This window comes from Elephas maximus, chromosome 2 (assembly GCF_024166365.1).
Source record: "Elephas maximus indicus isolate mEleMax1 chromosome 2, mEleMax1 primary haplotype, whole genome shotgun sequence".
In the NCBI taxonomy this organism is placed as follows: Eukaryota; Metazoa; Chordata; class Mammalia; order Proboscidea; family Elephantidae; genus Elephas; species Elephas maximus.
In genome coordinates this window covers 97,473,512-97,491,374 of record NC_064820.1, presented here as the reverse complement: position 1 = coordinate 97,491,374, position 17,863 = coordinate 97,473,512, and the positions used below count along the sequence as shown (strand labels likewise).

The window sequence follows — 17,863 nt, the reverse complement described above, 5'->3', positions numbered from 1 at the left end:
TTTTTCTTGCCCCCCCCACCCCCCGCCTACAAGCCTACCCTAAGTGTTCAGTGGTAAACACAAAGTACTGCTAATTATACCCCAGAGTCCCCACCTGGGTCTATAGGTACATATGTGTAACAAATACAATTTTTCAAAATTTCTATTTTTCCTACCCATAATTCAGACACCTTATACGACACCCTGTAAAAAACAGTAATTTGTGGCACATGCCTGTTTCTTTGATTTCCAACAGTCATAAAGGACTCTGCCTTGCGGCAGCACGCAGTCAGTACTACAGGAGCTTCCTCATAAACCCCAGAGGCTGAAAAATGTCATGGTCAATATGTGAGTAGCAGAGACGGCAAAATAAGCCTTAAGTTAGCCAATAATACAGATATGAGTCTGCGTTTAATGAGCTACAAACCTTTATTTAATTAAAACGTTTATTTAATTAAAATAATCAGTGACCAGCTCCAATTTCAACATATTTAAAATGAGTACGAATTCATTCCCACTGCCAGACACATAATCACTTCTGGGAAACCTGAGAACTGAAGTGTATGTGAACCCACAATAATTTTTTCCCAGGTGGACTAATATACGCTCTATTTAAGTCACTGAATGAAATGCTTTCAATTTAAAAAAAAAAAAAAGCCTTTAAAGCTTGCCATTTATGTAGCAAATGCAAAAACCTTTTACGCGCCAGAAAAATTTCTTCAGGAGTTGAATAAATGCCTTGTCAACATTGAGACAAGGCTCCATACGGTTTACTATCATGATTAAGACAATGAGAGGGGCTTCACATGGGTAACTATTGATCTTCAGTGAAAACATGGCACACACAAATGGCCAACTCTTTTAGACTCAAACTTGTTTCCTGCTTCAAAACTGCTATTGGGGAAGTGCCTATCTTCATTCAGCCATAGAGAACACAAAAATAGTCCTCACTGATACCAAGGAAAGAAATCCCTTGTCCCAGCCCTTTCTTAGGTGTAGAAACAGTGGGAAGCAAATTCTGCCACACAGCTGATCTTTGGCCTAGAGAACATTTATGCTATTTCCTCCTGAGTTACTACACACCCATATCAGGTTCAACTCCTGGGCCATACAGAGTGAATCCACACAACAGAAATATATTCTTTTAAGTTTGCATAAAAAATTATATTTTAGAAAATTGAAAAAGAAATAATATTTAGCCTTTGTCATAACTTCCCTATTATGTCCTGTCCTTACATTGTAAAAATCAGAGAAAGAGCAGGGAAGAAGCAGTTTCAGTTTCATGTTCATCTCTACACAATGTAGCTTCTCCTCTCTCTCTCTCTTTCATTTTTCTAATTTTCTTTTTTACTTTACCTTCCCTGGAGTTCCACCTTTGTAACCGCTAGAGTAAATTCCTCAGGGCCTTCAGGAAGGTCATCGTCCAATATCTCGATATATACGCTTTTCGCCACCTCTCTTGGTTCAAAGAGGAGCTCCCCTGCCGCAGGGGTAAAATCCACGCCCGCCTCGGCGGTCCCACTCAGAGTCTCATACCAGAGCCTCACAAGGCCAAAAGATCCACCTGAGCGGGTGACCGTGATGTTAACCTACGTGAGAGGCATATTGGTATTTGATTTGGATGTTTAATCTCCCACACAATACTTAACTTTTACTGTCTCTAATTAATGATTCTCTTTAGTAAAATTACGTTAAAAATTACAAGTTGAAATAATGATGCTAGACGCAAACTACCAAGTTTGTGAAAACTTTGGGATACGAACAAAACACACTTTATAGATCATTCAAAAGATCAAAACAAAAATGATGTTTTAAAGACTTCAAGCATTTTACTCTATACCCTTTGTGCTTCTTCTGACACTTGCAGCTGCTCCTGTAAGAAGGCGAATCGGCCGTAGGGAAAGTCACTGGCCACCACCGTGATACGGGCAGTTCGGCTGGATTCACTCAGTATTCCTCCCTCACTGGCTGCAGTCAGCTGAAACTCAAAGAAACGCTTTTCCTCAGGAATGTCATCATTCAAAGCCTAGAAATGGACAAAAAGAGCCATTAACAGTATAATCTATAAAATTTAAAGACATATCCTTTTCATACAAACAACAACAACAAACTCTGTGATATTAATCACTCCCTCCCCACCACACACACACAGAGCTAAGGGCCTACTAGAAACCAGTGACATTAATACCTGTATCAATACGATGGCTGCAGACTGTCCATCTTGCATTGTCAGTTTTCCAGATGTTTCCACAAATTCCCCCTCTGAAGGAGGGAATATTCTCCAGTACACGGTGACTGCCCCCAAAATCCCTGGGCCACGAACAAGGCTACACAAAAAAACACAAAAGTTTATTTAATACATTTTTATTGAAGGAACCTTTCCTGAATATTTATTTCAACAATAAACAAGCTTTATCAACATCAAAAGTATTTGTGCTTTTAAATAATATCAACTATAAACCAAAAAATGTATTATACTTCCAAGATAGTTACACCCAAAGTACTGAGCTAGTATAAATCTATCTTGACAAGAATCCTGGCAAAAGCTGAATACTGAAAGTGGAAGATTTAAAGGAATAAAAAGAAGTATATATAGATTTTTCACATATGGAGTACAAGATATAAACAGTCTAACAAAGTTCTCTAAAGGATAGTAAATACTTCACACTTGCATATGCTACCAGAAAGCCAATGAAAAAGATAAAGTATTAAGTCAAATCTAGCTACTTCATTGATAGCTACTCCTCACGAGAACACTAAGGTAAGCAAATTTGTCTATGGCCAAGCTAGTTATATGACAGACTAATTTTAGAACACTTAGAGTCATAAAATGTTAGATCTAGATGATTTCCTATAGAATGATTTTGTAGCTAAGACACACAAGTTTTACTCTCTTATTTCAAATATTTAGTGACAAACAAAAAAAATATCCGTTGCCGTCGAGTCAATTCCAACTTATAGAGACCCTACAGGATGGAGTAGAACTGCCCCATAGGGTTTCCAAGGAGCGGCTCGTGGATTCAAAGTGCCAAACTTTTGGTGAGTAAACAAGTTGTTAACCACTGCACCACCAGGGCTCCATTAAGTAACAGGATGGGGCTTAAAGCATAGATCTGATCTCTGCAAAGGCTGCACGAATAACCCAAAAGAGAAACCTCTTCATGATCTAACTTCAAGGTAAACCAGTTGCCCTCAAGTCAGTTTTGGCTCCTGGCAACACCATGTGTATCAGAGCAGAACTGTGCTCCACAGGGTTTTCAGTGACTGATTTTTCAGAAGTAGATCGCCAGGCCTTTCTTCCTAGGTGCTTCTGGGTGGACTCGAACCCAGATAGCAGCTGAGTATGCCGACCTTTTGTACCACCCAGGGACTCCAACTTCAAGACTGATCAGGATATTTTTCAACATCTGTCAAAAGTTTGTTTACTTTTCACAAGATGTTATCAACGTATAAAATAATAATGCTTGAAGGCCATGTAAGTATTGAAAACAATGTATTTAAGATATAAAAATGCTAATTATTTAAATAAAACTTTATAACCACTACCTAGGTAAAGAAAAATTGTGAAGCCCTTACCTGATTATAGCAGTTCCATTATATTTTGCTGAGGGTTCCCCAATGAGGACATGCCGAGATGATGGAGCTATCCCAACTTCTCCTGACACTCCCTTATCTCCCCGAAGGATTACTGATGCACTTCCTAAATTGAAGATGATGTATACTGCTTATGTAACAAATACAGGTATGCACTTATATACGCCAGGCAATGTTCTAAATCCTTTACTTATGCTAACCTATTGAATCCCTCATGATAATCACGTAAGTTAGATATTAACATTATCACCATTTTATTAATAAGGACATTGAGGACACTAAGGCACATGTTAAAGAATATGAAACCATGAATGATTTGTCATACATAAGTATGTTACAATCAGATGGAAATACGTTTTGAGTTTTTTTTTTCAATATTGATAAACCATTTACCCTAACCCATTCATATATTCCTTTTATTGTGTCTAAGTAGTATATATGATACCTACCCTGATATTTTAACATGATGTAGCAGCTTACTTAAAACTTATAGAAGAATATGTGCAATGGTACGACTTCCTGTCAGGCTTGGTGGAGAGTAGTCTTACATAAAAATGCATAAAGAGTAACCACCCCATGTATATATGGTGATACTTGCTACATTTTGAGAATCTCCTTGACCACAGAATTCTACTTTGGGCCACACCCCTGCAGAGGATGAAGTTCTTGGTGGCAAAAAAAGACAAGTAAGAGTAACCAAGCCCTCAAACCAAAGTTTCTTGACTATTTTTTGTGATTATTATTACTTGTAGCATGATAAGACCATTTTAAAACCATTCATCTTTTCTCTGCAGAAACAAGTGATATCATATGGACTACAGGCAAATGAGAATTATGATGCTGATTTCTGAAATGTCAAAATATCTAGATAACTACTTTCAGATGAAAATAGGTAGAACCCCCCGCTGGCAAGTCGATTCTGACTCATAGCGACCCTACAGGACAGAGTAGAACTGCGCGTTGGGTTTTCCAAGGAGCAACTCTGGATTCAAACTGCTGACCTTTTGGTTAACAGCTATAGCTGTTTACAACTGTGCCACCAGAGCTCCAAAATAAGTAGAGATGGGATGCAATATATTAAACAAAATAAAATGTTGAATATTAAAATAACTTATTATAAAAGTATTACGCGACCATTGTATGCATGTTTGGAAAACACAGGTAATTAATCAAATCACTATTAACATTTCAAGTAAATAATTCCAAATACATGAATGACATGCACATGACAAAAATGGGATACTACTGAACATACTGTTATGACCCCACTTTATTAACATAACAATTATCCACATAACTAAGTATTCTTAATTTCAATGTAATTAAGGATCATTTTGCTACATCACTTTCAATGACTGTATACCATTCTGTCATATCTAACCATTCTCTTATTGTTGGACCATTCAAGAAGCCTCCATATTTTATTCTATAAACATTACCACACTGAACACCTTTACTTAAAAATTAAAAAAAAACACAATTAAGCAGTATGAAATCTTTGACCTATAATCTTACCAGCACTGGGTAATACAATTTTGAAAAGTCTTTACCTGTAATATGGGTGGAAAATGACATCTTTATGTTTCAATTCGATAATACATAAACATTGTAAGAATGATAAAACCTAACATTGCCTACTTTGTAACTATTGATCATTTGGTTATATTTTTCTGAGTTTCTACTCTTTAATTTCCTAAAATGTGAATTTTTCTTACCTCTCACTGGAGATATTTCTACCTCATCAACTGATAGCAGCTGAATGATGAAACGCCTGTCCCCCTCCGGCACAGTATCCTGAAGTATGTGCAATACAATGGTCTTCTGGGACTCAGTCTACATCAAACCAAAGAACAATAAATGATCCACTTCAACCAAAGCCAAATTTTGAATGTTCTTATTAGAAGACTAATGTTTATGTCCGTACCTTAGTTTTTATTTTTCATTTTATTAATTATTTATTTTTTGTCTAAAGGAGCATGGGTTCCTTTTAGAGAGAATTACTATTTAAAAATTAGGTCTGACCATAAATCACATTTAGGTTCTTAATGGGAAAAGAGGTAAGAAAATTTCAACACAACCCCCTAAATTTACTGAAAATTTTGAACCATCGAAAGTCCAGTCTCTTAAAGAGAGCTAGATGGTCAGAGCATGGTGTAAATGAGATAAGGGTCAAAGACTCATTAATTATAAGGGACAGTTGTTGTTGTTAGGTGCCATCAAGTACATTCAAACTCATAGTGACCCCATGTGAAAGAGCAGAACTGCCCCCATAATGTTTTCTAGGCTGTAATCTTTAACAGATCAGATTGCCAGGTCTTTCTCCTGAGAGGAGCTGCTGGGTGAGTTCAAACCACCAACCTTTCCATTAACAGCTAAATGCTTAACCAGTGCACAATCAGGGCTCTTTAGCTCCATTCAAAGGAGAAAACAAACTACGGATAATACTGAATAACAGTCTTAGGTTCAATTGATCACCCTGAGGAGGACGCTGGCTGGAAATCCAACTCATTGCATGTGATGCAACTCGTAAATTAGTGACAACACCTTCCTACTTAACAAAAAAGTATCTGAACGCAGTAGTAAAGGGGCCTAACTCATAAGAAAATTTAGTTTGTTTTTTTTTTTATCTAAGAACCTGGATAAAAATGTACGCCCATTTCAGTTTTCCTTTACCTTCACTTTTAAAATTTTGTTTTGCTTTGTTTTCATACAGATCCTGCTTGTTTCTTGCTAAATTCATTCTGGGTTATTTTATACCATTTTTATCATTGTGCATTTTTTCTCGCTATTACTAAATCAAAAAAAAGTTAATGATTTTATTTTTTATTTAATCTTTTTTTCTTCAACCTCAGGTGCAGAGTTTGGATGATCCTAGTCCTGTCTTCTTGAGACAACAGATGGTTTGTCTTGACTTTATTATATTTTATTTTATGTTTGTCCCCTTTGTTATTAGTTGTCATCAAGTGGATTCTGACTCATGGTGACCCATGTGTACACAGCAGAACTGTGCTCTGTAGGGTTTTCAAGGCTGTGACCTTTTGGAAGCAGATCACCAGGCCTGTCTTCCAAGGTGCCTATAGGTGGGGCGGGGATGAACCGCCAGCCTTCCCGGCTAACAGTTGAGCACTTTTGTGCAACTCAGAGATCTTGTTCCCTTTACCCGCTCATTTCAATCCCATCCCCCCAAATTCTCCCCATCCTATCATTCACTCTTAAATACATCTTGTTCTACATCTTAAGTTTCTATCCAATATACATTGTTTAGATTATTCATGCTTCCATATGGTGATGTAGTTTATATACCCTTTTCGTTGTTGTGGGGATTTCATTATTTGCGCTTACATTACAGGTAGTCCCAAACTTATGTATTCTACTTACAGTGGAATGCATTTACAACCATCCATTTTTTTGTGTGTGTGTGCTTTTTTTTGTACATTTTTTTTATCATTAGTGATATGTACTACATACAATATTCAGCATTTAATTTGCTGATATTATCATTCTCAGATGCTCACTTGCCAATGTTTAATTTTATGAGTTACTGTTCAAAATACTGCCATAGAGATTTAGTTTTCTAAACTAAATCAAGGCCTTCAGTTGCTTGAAAACATGGACCCAAATGCTGATCACTTGCTAAAGTCGACAGGCAGATTTGAGAAGCATTGAGATGTTACTGCAAAATACATGAAGAAAAAAGAAAAAGGACCACACAGACAACTCTCCCGATTTTTCAGACTAGAAACACCATCCCTACCTCCATTCCCAGCGGTAATCCAGATGATCAAGAACCTTTCACAAGTGGAGTTATTACCACAACTGACAAAATGCTAATGCTGTCCAACTCTTCATCATCATCAGAGTAAATTTTTATGATTTCTATATTTTTTAATGTTTATATGTATTAAAATATATCTGTAAGTTTATATGTAATGCGACTCCCAGAGGCAAATAAACATTGGATTTATGAAGATACTGAACCATAGAAGGCAATAATAATGAAAGCTAAAAAACAAAATGAGGTATTCAACTTATGTCAGAACCGACTTACACTGGAATCTTTGGAACAGAACCCCGTTGTAAGTCAGGGACTACTTGTATTTACATTATTTGTCTAATAAAAGCTATGTGTTAATACAAATAACTTTGCCATGAATACTCTGATACACAATTCTTTATGTATGTACTAATTTCTACACAGTGTTATTGATTTCACATATTTTATACTCATATTCCTTTCACTGTAAGGTAGCTTTTCATAACATGACTTCCATTTCTCCAAAAACTTTACAACCAGTAATAGGAAAAAACAGATGGTTTCAGGTGGTAATTCCCAACCAATGTTTTTGGAACACTTGCTAGAAGAGCTAGTAATTAATGTTGTAGGATAAAAAGGTGGTAGGAACATTTCATGGGGTAATAAATTCAGAAAACCCAGACAGCTGGTTTCTCCTATTCGAGATTCATACCACACACAAGTATATTAAAAGTTCTAAATCCCCTCACACACATAAACATACAACCTACTTTACTTAGATTAACCAAGATTTTCCCAAATGTAATTGAACATGGAATTTTTTTTTTTTTTCTCTAAAGTTCAGAACAATTCTTACTATTATACAGGACCGCAGAGTAGTAGTTTAGGAAATGTCCCTTTAGACATTCTCAGGAAAATATAAATTGTTTCCTAACTTCTTGAAATTCAAAGCCCTTAATTTTTTAATTACACAATGCTGAAAAAGATTTGGGCTTCACTGTATTAAGCTGAAGTAGCAACCTGTTATTTTGGAAACCCTGGTGGAATAGTAGTTAAGTGCTACAGCTGCTAACCAAAGGGTCAGGAGTTCAAATCCACTCCTTGGAAGCCCTATGAGGCAGTTCTACTCTGTCCTATACAGGTCGCTATGAGTCAAAATCAACTCGATGGCAACCGGTTTGGTTTTCTGGTTGATCCTCATTTTACAACTAGGAAATCGAGCATGAGAGAGATCAACGAATTTTTCACTATTAAATGCTGCAGTGAAGATCTGTAAAGCTATAAAATCTGCATCTTTTTTTTACTTCTCAGTGGTTACTTCGAGTATCATAAGAGAACCAAGACTTGAAAAAAAAGCAAAGTAGATGAGAATGGTACAAACATAGGAGATGAAAGAATTCTGTGATTGTTTATGAACTCCCTGGAGAGGGAACCTAGAGAGAATTTAATATTAATCAAGAATTGTGAAACACAGGAGAAGTATGATTTGTCAGAACTATAAAAAACACAGTGAAACACAGTGCTCATGAAGTAATGATGATTGACAGTGTTGAATACTAAGGGAAAACCAAGCAAGGGAAAATATGTAACTAATTTTTTAATGAGGCAGATTTTGGGTAGTATGAAAAAAATGTTTAAGATAAATTGTAAAGTAAAAAGAGCAAGCTACAGAACAGATTGCAGAGTAAAATTCCATTTGTGTAAGAACATGTATGCTTGAATATGCAGACAAAAATTTTGGCAGGATATGTAAGAAATTGTCAACAGTGGTTACTGCAGTGAAGTAGAAATGGGCAATCAAGGAGGATACAGGGAAATTTTATTTTTTATTTTACACCCATCAGTATCATCTGAGGTATATGTCAGGAGAAACTATATTCTTTTAACAGATTAAAACATAAAGACAGAGGGAAGAAACTTCTGGATTATGTTGGCAGCAGATCAGTGGGGAAAGTTTACTTTCTTCAAATACACAGGTAGGTACCATAAACTGGCAACACTAGAAACTAAAAATAAAATAACATCTCTAAAATCTAGGGAGAATTGCCACTATCGGAAAAATCAACCTGGGGTAGACATAGGAGTGCCTGGGTGGTGCAAATGGTTAACATGCTCAGCTGCTAACCGAAAGATTGGAGATTGAGTCTACCTGGAGATGTTTTGGAAGAAACACCTAGCAACCTACTTTCCCCAAAAAATCAACCACTGAAAACCCTAAGGAGCACACTTCTACACTGACTCTAGTCACCACTGAGTCAGAGTTAAGTCAACAACAACTGGTTTACTTTTTAGATGATACACACACAGTCTACACCCTGAACCCAAATAATTGGGAGAACCACAGAGAAGTAATGATCCATTCCCTTGACTTCCCTGAGCTTCAGGCCACAGAGACTACACCAAGCAAAAGAGTTAGCAGCCACCCCCACACAGAGCTGTTGTATTCCCACTCTCATCAACTCTTCCCCCTCCACATCAAGTCAGAGCTTACAACTCCCAACATGCAGACAGTAAAAGGGATGAGAGTAATCAAATGCATCCTAGCAATTAGATCTCCCATGAATCCATTTAATAAGGTGTGAGAAATAGGAGTAGGAACTAGGAAGAATGAACAGCTTGAGTAAAAAAAGATGCTGAAATAATGCTTTTTGAAATCAAAAATCTCAAAGAAATAATACAATTGCAAAAATAAAATGTTCATGAGAAGCAATAAACAGAAGAATTCAAACTGCAGAAAATTTGATCGGTGATGCCTAGGACAAACAGAAGCTGTTTCACCAGAATGCAGATGAAAAAGTAAAGACAAAAGTGATGTGCACCAGGGTTGAGAAGCTCCTGGTGGCACAGTGGTTAATGCACTCAACTGCTAACCAAAAGGTTTGTCGTCTGAATGCATCAGCTGCTCCGCGGGAGAAAGATGTGGCAGTCAGCTTCTGTAAAGATTACAGCCTTGGAAACCTTATCGGGACAGTTCTACTCCATCCTATGGGTCAATTTGAATCAGAATCAACTCGATAACTCGGTCTGTTTTTGTTTTGTTTGGGGGGGGTGGTTTGGTACCATGGTTATGTGTAAATGTATTAATCTAGTTGTTTTCTGTATATTTCTTTTCCTCTATTCTTTCTCTCCCCAGAAGCCCTTTTATCTCTCCTAATCTACACTGAAAAGAAGCCCTAGTAATGCAACATTTAAGCACTCAGCTGTTAACAGAAAGGTTGATAGTTTGAACCCACTAGCTATTCCTCGGAAGAAACACGTGACGGCCTACTCCCATAAAGATTACACCTAGGAAACCCTATGGGGCAGTTCTACTCTGTCCTATGGGGTTGTTGTGAGTCAAGATTGACTCAACAGCACACAACAACAACAACAATGTATGCTGAAAACAACAGTTCAAAGAAATCACTCAGCTAAGTGCAAGATAAGAGGGGAAAGGAATAATAGCAAGTTTTTTGTTTTTTTTTTTTTTAGCACTCTTGGGATCAGCACCTGTGGAAAGGATAAGAAGGAAATATCATAGGATAGAGAGGGCCATCAAAGTGGGTAGTAGAAAGATGACTTTATTCTTTAAAAACAGAAAAGAAAAGAAAAAAGTGGGAGGGACTCTTAGAGCAAGCTTCTCTTGAGCATGGCCTACCCTAGTCCTCTGATGTCTGCTAAGATCTCCCTCACAGAAAGGACTCATTGCCTCATTTGCTAGGAGTGCTTCCATCAGATGGCTCCCACTTGTTCAGGTGTCTCTGGAAATTTTCCCATCTGAAGAGATTCCCCTCATTCAGGGTCAGATCCTCTTCATGGCATCCAATGAGTGCTCATCACAAGAATAAAAAAGCTCACCCCTGCTCCAACTCAGAACAGCTCTGAAGAGTTAGTCCCTCTTCAAAACCAGCTGCAGCATCAGTTTAAGGATGCACCATGGCAGCGCTTCACCTGGCCCAATCCTGCTTCTTTCTTTCCATAGGAGTTGATCCCAAAAGCACTCCCTGAAAAGCCTCCTGACAATAATCTCCATCTAAGAAATCTACTGTGGTGGCTTGCGTGTTGCTGTGATGCTGGAAGCTGTACAACCAGTATTTCAAATACCAGCAGGGTCACCCATGGTAGACAAGTTTCAGCTAGGTTTCCAGACTAAGACAGACTATGCAGAAGGACCTGGTAGTCTACTTCTGAAAAAATTAACCAGTGAAAAACTTAAGAACAGCAGTGGAACATTATCTGATACAGTGCTAGAAAATAAGCTCCGTGGGTTTGAAGGCACTCAAAATATGACTAAGGAAGGGCTGCCTCTCAAAGTAGAGTCAACCTTAATGTTGTAGATGGAGTCAAGTTTTCGGGACCTTCATTTGCTGATGTGGAATGACTCAAAATGAGAAGAAACAGGTGCAAACATGGATCGATTAGTAATCAGAACATGGAATGTAAGATATATGAATCTAGGAAAATTGGAAGTCATTTAAAAATGAAAAGTAACACATAAAGATCAATATTCTAAGTATTAGTGAGCTGAAATGGACTGGTATTGGCCATTTTGAATTAGACAATCATATGGTCTACTATGCTGGCAATGACAAACTTAAGAGGAATGGCATCACATTCATCATCAGAAAGAACATTTCAAAGTCTATCCTAAAGAACAATGCTGTGAATGATAGGATAATATCCTTATGTCTACAAGGAAGGCCAGTTAATGTGACCATTATTCAAACTTACACGCCAACCACTAAGACCAAAAATGAAGAAATTGAAGAGTTTTACCAACTTCTGCAGTCTGAAATTAATCAAACATACAATCAAGAAGCACTGATAATTACTGGTGATTGGAATGCCAAAGTTGGAAACAAAAAAGAAAGAACAGGAGTTGGAAAATATGGCGTTGGTGACAGAAATGACGTCAGAGATTACAGGATAGAATTTTGCAAGATCATCGACTTCTTCTTTGCAAATGCCTTTTTCAACAACACAAATGGCGGCTATACACATGGACCTTGCCAGGAATCATATCGACTACATCTGTGGAAAGAGATGATGGAAAAGCTCAATGTCGATCAGTCAGAACAAGGCCAGGGACCAAATGCACAACAGACTATCAATTGCTCATATGCAAGTTCAAGTTGAAGCTGAAGAAAATTATCACAAGAGCCAACACATGACCTATAGTATATCCCCAAGTATTTACAGACCACCTCAAGAACAGATTTGATGCACTGAACACTAATGACCAAAGACCAGACAAGTTGTGGTATAACATAAAAAACATCATACGTGAAGAAAGCAAGACGTCATTAAAAAGACAGCGAAAGAAAGAAAAGACAAAAATGGATGTCAGGAGAGACTCCGAAAGTTACTCTTGAACATACAGTAGCTAAAGAGAAAGGAAGAAATGATGAGGTAAAAGAGGTGAACAGAAGATTTCAAAAGTTCGCTCAAGGAGACAAAGTACAATACTATAATGAAATGTGCAAAAACCAGGACTTAGAAAACCAAAAGGGAAGAACATGCTTGACACTTCTCAAGCTGAAACAACTGAAGAAAAAATTCAAGACTTAAGTTGCAATATTGAAGGATTCTACAGGGAAAATATTAAATGCCACAGGAAAAATCAAAAGAAGATGGAAGGAATACGCAGAATCATGGTTGACATTCAACCATTTCAGGAAGTAGCGTAGGATCAAGACCTGACGTTACTGAAGGAAGAAGCCCAAGCTGCACTGAAGGCATTGGCAAAAAACAAGGCCCCAGGAATTGATAGAATACCAATTGAGATGTTTCAAAAAATGGATGCAGCACTGGAAGTGCTCACTCCTTTCTGTCAAGAAATTTGGAGGACAGCTGCCTGGCCAACCTACTGGAAGAAATCCCTGTTTGTGTCCATTCCAAAGAAAGGTGCTCCAACAGACTGCAGAAATTATCAAACAATATCATTAATATCACACACAAGTAAAATTTTCCTGAAGATCATTTGAAAGGGGTTGCAGCAGTATATTGACAGGGAACTGCCAGAAATTCAAGCCAGATTCAGAAGAGGACATGGAATGAGGGATATAATTGCTGATGTCAGATGAATCTTGGCTGAAAGCAGAGAATACCAGAAAGATATTTACCTGTGTTTTATTGACTATGCAAAGACATTTGACTGTGTGGATAAATTATGAATACCATTTTGAAGAAGGAGAATTCCTGAACACTTATTTGTGCTCATGAAGAACCTGGATATGGATCAAGAGACAGGCACTCAAACAGATCAAGTGGATACTGCATGGTTCAAAGTCAGGAAAGGTGTGCTTCAGGGTTGTATACTTTCACTACACTTATTCAATCTGGATGCTGTGAAAATAATTTGAGAAGCTGGACTATATTAAGAAGAACAGGGCATCAGGATTGGAGGAAGACTCATTAACAACATGTAATATGCAGGTGAAACAACCTTGTTTGCTGAAAATGAAGAGGGCTTGAAGCATTTACAGATGAAGATCAAAGACTACAGCCTTTAATATGGATTACACCTCAACATAAACAAAACAAAAATTCTCACAACTGGACCAATAAGCAACATCATGATAAATGGAGAAAAGATTGAAGTTGTCAAGGATTTCATTTCACTTGGATCCACACTCAATGCCCATGAAAGCAGCAGTCAAGAAATCAAACACTGCAAAAGGTCTCTTTAAAGTGTTGAAAAGCAAAGATGTCACTTAAAGGACTAAGGTGTGCCTGACTCAAGCCATGGTATTTTCAATCACTTCATGTATATATGAAAGGCAATGAATAAGGAAGACCAAAGAAGAATTGACGCCTTTGAATTATGGTGTTGGTGAAGAATACTAAATATACCATGGACTACCAGAAGAATGAACGAATCTGTCTTGGAAGAAGAACAGCCAGAATGCTCCTTACAAGTAAAGATGGTGAGACTTCCTCTCACATACTTTGGGCATATTATCAGGAGGAACCAGCTCCCGGAAAAAGTCATCATGCTTGGTAAAGTAGAGGGTCAGCAAAAGAGAGGAAGACCCTCAACGAGATGGACACAGTGGTTGCAACAATGGGCTCAAGCATAACAACAATTGTCAGTATGGCTCGGGACCAGGCAGTGTTTCATTCTCTTGTACATAGGTTTACTATAAGTCAGAACTGACTCGACGGCACCTAACAAGCATAACTGAGGAATTACTGATCATTATTATGAGAAAATCATTATTATGAGAAAATCTTTATGGGAAGTTGAGACTAATTTCTAAATTCTACTCTTGTGCCACATGAGCAGTTTCAGGACATGACTCGCCATGTAACCTAGATTATGTTTGAATGGCCAGGTGTCAGAATCTGAGAAACATCTCAGGTGGATGAACTACAAGATAATCTGGCTTGAGATCATTAATGCCATCAGAGGAACCAACACCTCAAAAAGAGAAGCAGAATATCTATGTGGCACATGAAATGTCAGAGGATTTCACTGGTTAATTTTCAAAACACCTATCAGAAAGCATGAAGGAAAAATCTTTGTGTACTGAGTTGAAAGCTGGTGTAGAAAGCTCCAGAGAAAGGTTACTAGACTCTGAAGAAGTAGACTGTGGAGCATTAGGATTACCCGATCTTTTAAAATTTTTGGTGGCATCCCCTTGGAAAACCATCTGCGGAGTTTCTCCTATCTTCTTTAACTTGTTTTTTCTACTTCTTTTATGGAAATTGGTCTTTCCAATTTTCTGTATTTATTAGGTTTTTTATATAGATTTTTAAATTTGTTTGCCTAGTTTGTATAGTCACAATTTCCAATATTTCCTCTGTTTTGATGTTTATTTCCTTCTTTCCAAATCTTATTTAGTAAGGTTTTTTGTTGTTGTTGGTTCTAAAATTTCAGACAGCGTATTTATTTATTCATCAGCTCTATTGTTTTTGTTTTCTAACTAACTGCCTTCTGCTTTCATCTTTATTAATTTATATTAACAGGAATATATAAATTTATATAAATAGGAATTTAATTAATTAATTTAATAGGAAGGATTCATCCAACATGACTCTAAAAGAAAAAAAATCAAATAAAATAAAATTAAAATATTGATAAATTTAGACTCTCTATTTTCTTCTATTTGGTCTATTTGTCTATCCCAGGGCCAATCATACTGTCTTACTTAACTCAGTTATATATAGTCTGCAATTTGGTTAGAAAAGTCCACCCACCATGTTCTTTAAGAGTTTCTAGCTATTTTGCTCTTTTGTATTTCCGTATATATTTTAGAGTCAGCTTGTCAATTCTCCTCCACCCACCTCCCACAACTCCACCCTCACCCTCAGAAAAAGAGATGCAATTTTGATTAGAATTGTGTTGGTAAATATCATTTGGCTCTGGTTGGATTGGGGTTATTCTCAGTGAACTAATGATAGGGTTGTAAAGATATGGATAATGGTATCTGGGGATACAGATAATGGACAGAAAAGGAAAAAGATACCGGATGGGGATATCAGTTAAGAGATTCTATCCAAGGATAGGTGATAAAGGCATGAATAGTCATAACCATGACTGAGAAGAAGGACCCGTCAGAAAAGGCATTTAAAAGTGGGACTTGACCAGATTTGGTGATTAAGTATATGTGAGTGTTACAAAAAAAGGTGGAGATGGGCATAACGCCTGTCTAGCTCAGTTGAATAGTTTTGCTCTCATTAGGAGCAATGTCGAGAGAAAGGCAGCTTTGATGCTGGAATGTAGACAAGGTCTAAATTAACTAATTGAATTACAGATATATAAGGGTGTTTTTTTGTGTGTGTGATTTTTCCCCACAACTCACACAGATTTCAAAAAGTTCCAGATATACTGAGTACTAGCATATGAATTCACCAGTATCAATATGAAAAAGAAAATTAAGCAGTGACAAATTAGATGAAAACAGCAGGAGCCCTGATGCTGACCATACCTCGTCAAAATGAAGTGTCCCATTCAAAGGACTGAGATCATCTTTAGCCATCTCATCTATGGTCCACTGAAGTCGGACAGCTCCCTTTCCTTCTGGGGACCGGACAACCGTTAATGTCACATAAGAGTCAGGGTCATCAGACAAAAGGGATTCATCAACCATTACCTGAAAGAAGAAAATCCAGCATGGTGAAAAAAGCAGCAGGAGAAACAAACCTAAACTCACTTCTATTGAAAAATTTATAGTGACTGCAATTTTTAAATTTAGAACTCCATTCATGGCATGTTACAATCACGTGGCAGAAAAAAAAAAATGTTTCACCAAACCCGATTTCCTTTTTATCCTAGATATTCAAGCAAATGGCATTTCCTAGCTTTTCTTACAGTTAGGTGGGGCCATATGATGGGATTCTGGACAACAGATTACAGGCAGAAGCAACGTATACCACAAATGCGCTGACCAAAACTTCCCACGCAAACCCCTACATTCTCTCTCCATGTGCCAGGTGAGTGGAGCAGACTCCAACAGCCTAGAGAGGACAAGATGGAAGGGGTCTGGTCCCTGAGTTGCTTCTTGGAGGGGAGATTTTTCAAGAAAACCACTCAACCAGGAACACTGGCATAGAACTCTTTCATAAGGAAGAAATAAATTCTGGTTATATTAAGGAGCTGGGATTTGGGGGTTCTTTGTTAAGGAAGCCAAGCTCCCTGCATAATAGAGACCTAAACCAACTTCCAAGCTATCTGCAATTGCCACCTTCAATGCGTCCAAGTTAAAAGAGGCTTTATTAACCTGACAATAATGAAAAAAGGAGATTCAGTGTGTTAATTTACCTGTACTATTTCTTTTATTTGAGACCTGGTTCAACTGAATTATCTATATTGACTCTGTGAAGCAAACTGCAAATTGATCCTACGTTATGCACTTGATATGGAGCCCTGGTTGCACAGTGGTTAAAGCACTCAGCTGCTAACCAAAAGGCTGGCAGTTCGATCCCACCAGCTTCTCTACAGGAGAAAGATGTGGCAGTTGGCTTTCGTAAAAGATTTACAGCCTTGGAAATCCTACAGAGCAGTTCTATTCCGTCCTGTGGGGTTGCTATGAATCGGAATCGACTTGATGGCAATTAGTTTGATTTGGTTTGGTTTCACTCACTTGATACGTAAATACCAAAACACAATACAAGGCTTTCTGTGTTCGAGTTAGATAGATGTTTAATAAACCTGTAATGCAATCTTGTTTTAGTCTTTTAAATGAGGTTTTGCATTGGTGCTAAGATTAGAGATTTGCTTGTTAAAAAAAAAAAAAAAAATGCTGGTAGGCACCAACAAATCAATTTTCAACTTTTAATGAAGACATGTGACAGAGTAGAACTGTTCCACAGGGTTTTCTTGGCTATAACCTTTACAGAAGCAGATCGCCAGGTCTTTCTGTCACTCAGCCACTGGGTGGGTTCAAACCACTAACTTTTGGTTAGCAGCTGAGCCCTTAACCATTGTACCACCAGGCATTCTACAGAGATTTGGAGCCAACTATTATTTTTTTTATTATTTAATGAGTTCTTACTATATGCCAATTATTTCATATACTTTATATTATTTAAGCCTTTAAAAGTAAATTTCCATGG

General features: G+C 37.4%; 1 protein-coding gene across 1 annotated transcript in view; it reads right to left on the bottom strand.

The window, feature by feature from the left end:
* Positions 1 to 17,863, bottom strand: part of ADGRV1 (adhesion G protein-coupled receptor V1) — a 677,468-nt gene that overhangs the window by 416,956 nt on the left and 242,649 nt on the right. The window contains exons 59-64 of the mRNA XM_049867518.1: positions 16,237 to 16,401; positions 5,289 to 5,406; positions 3,556 to 3,679; positions 2,168 to 2,306; positions 1,820 to 2,005; positions 1,336 to 1,568 (exon numbers count right to left, since the gene is read on the bottom strand). Of these exons, the coding sequence (XP_049723475.1) occupies positions 1,336 to 1,568; positions 1,820 to 2,005; positions 2,168 to 2,306; positions 3,556 to 3,679; positions 5,289 to 5,406; positions 16,237 to 16,401 (965 nt within the window). The remainder of the gene's footprint in view (positions 1 to 1,335; positions 1,569 to 1,819; positions 2,006 to 2,167; positions 2,307 to 3,555; positions 3,680 to 5,288; positions 5,407 to 16,236; positions 16,402 to 17,863) is intronic.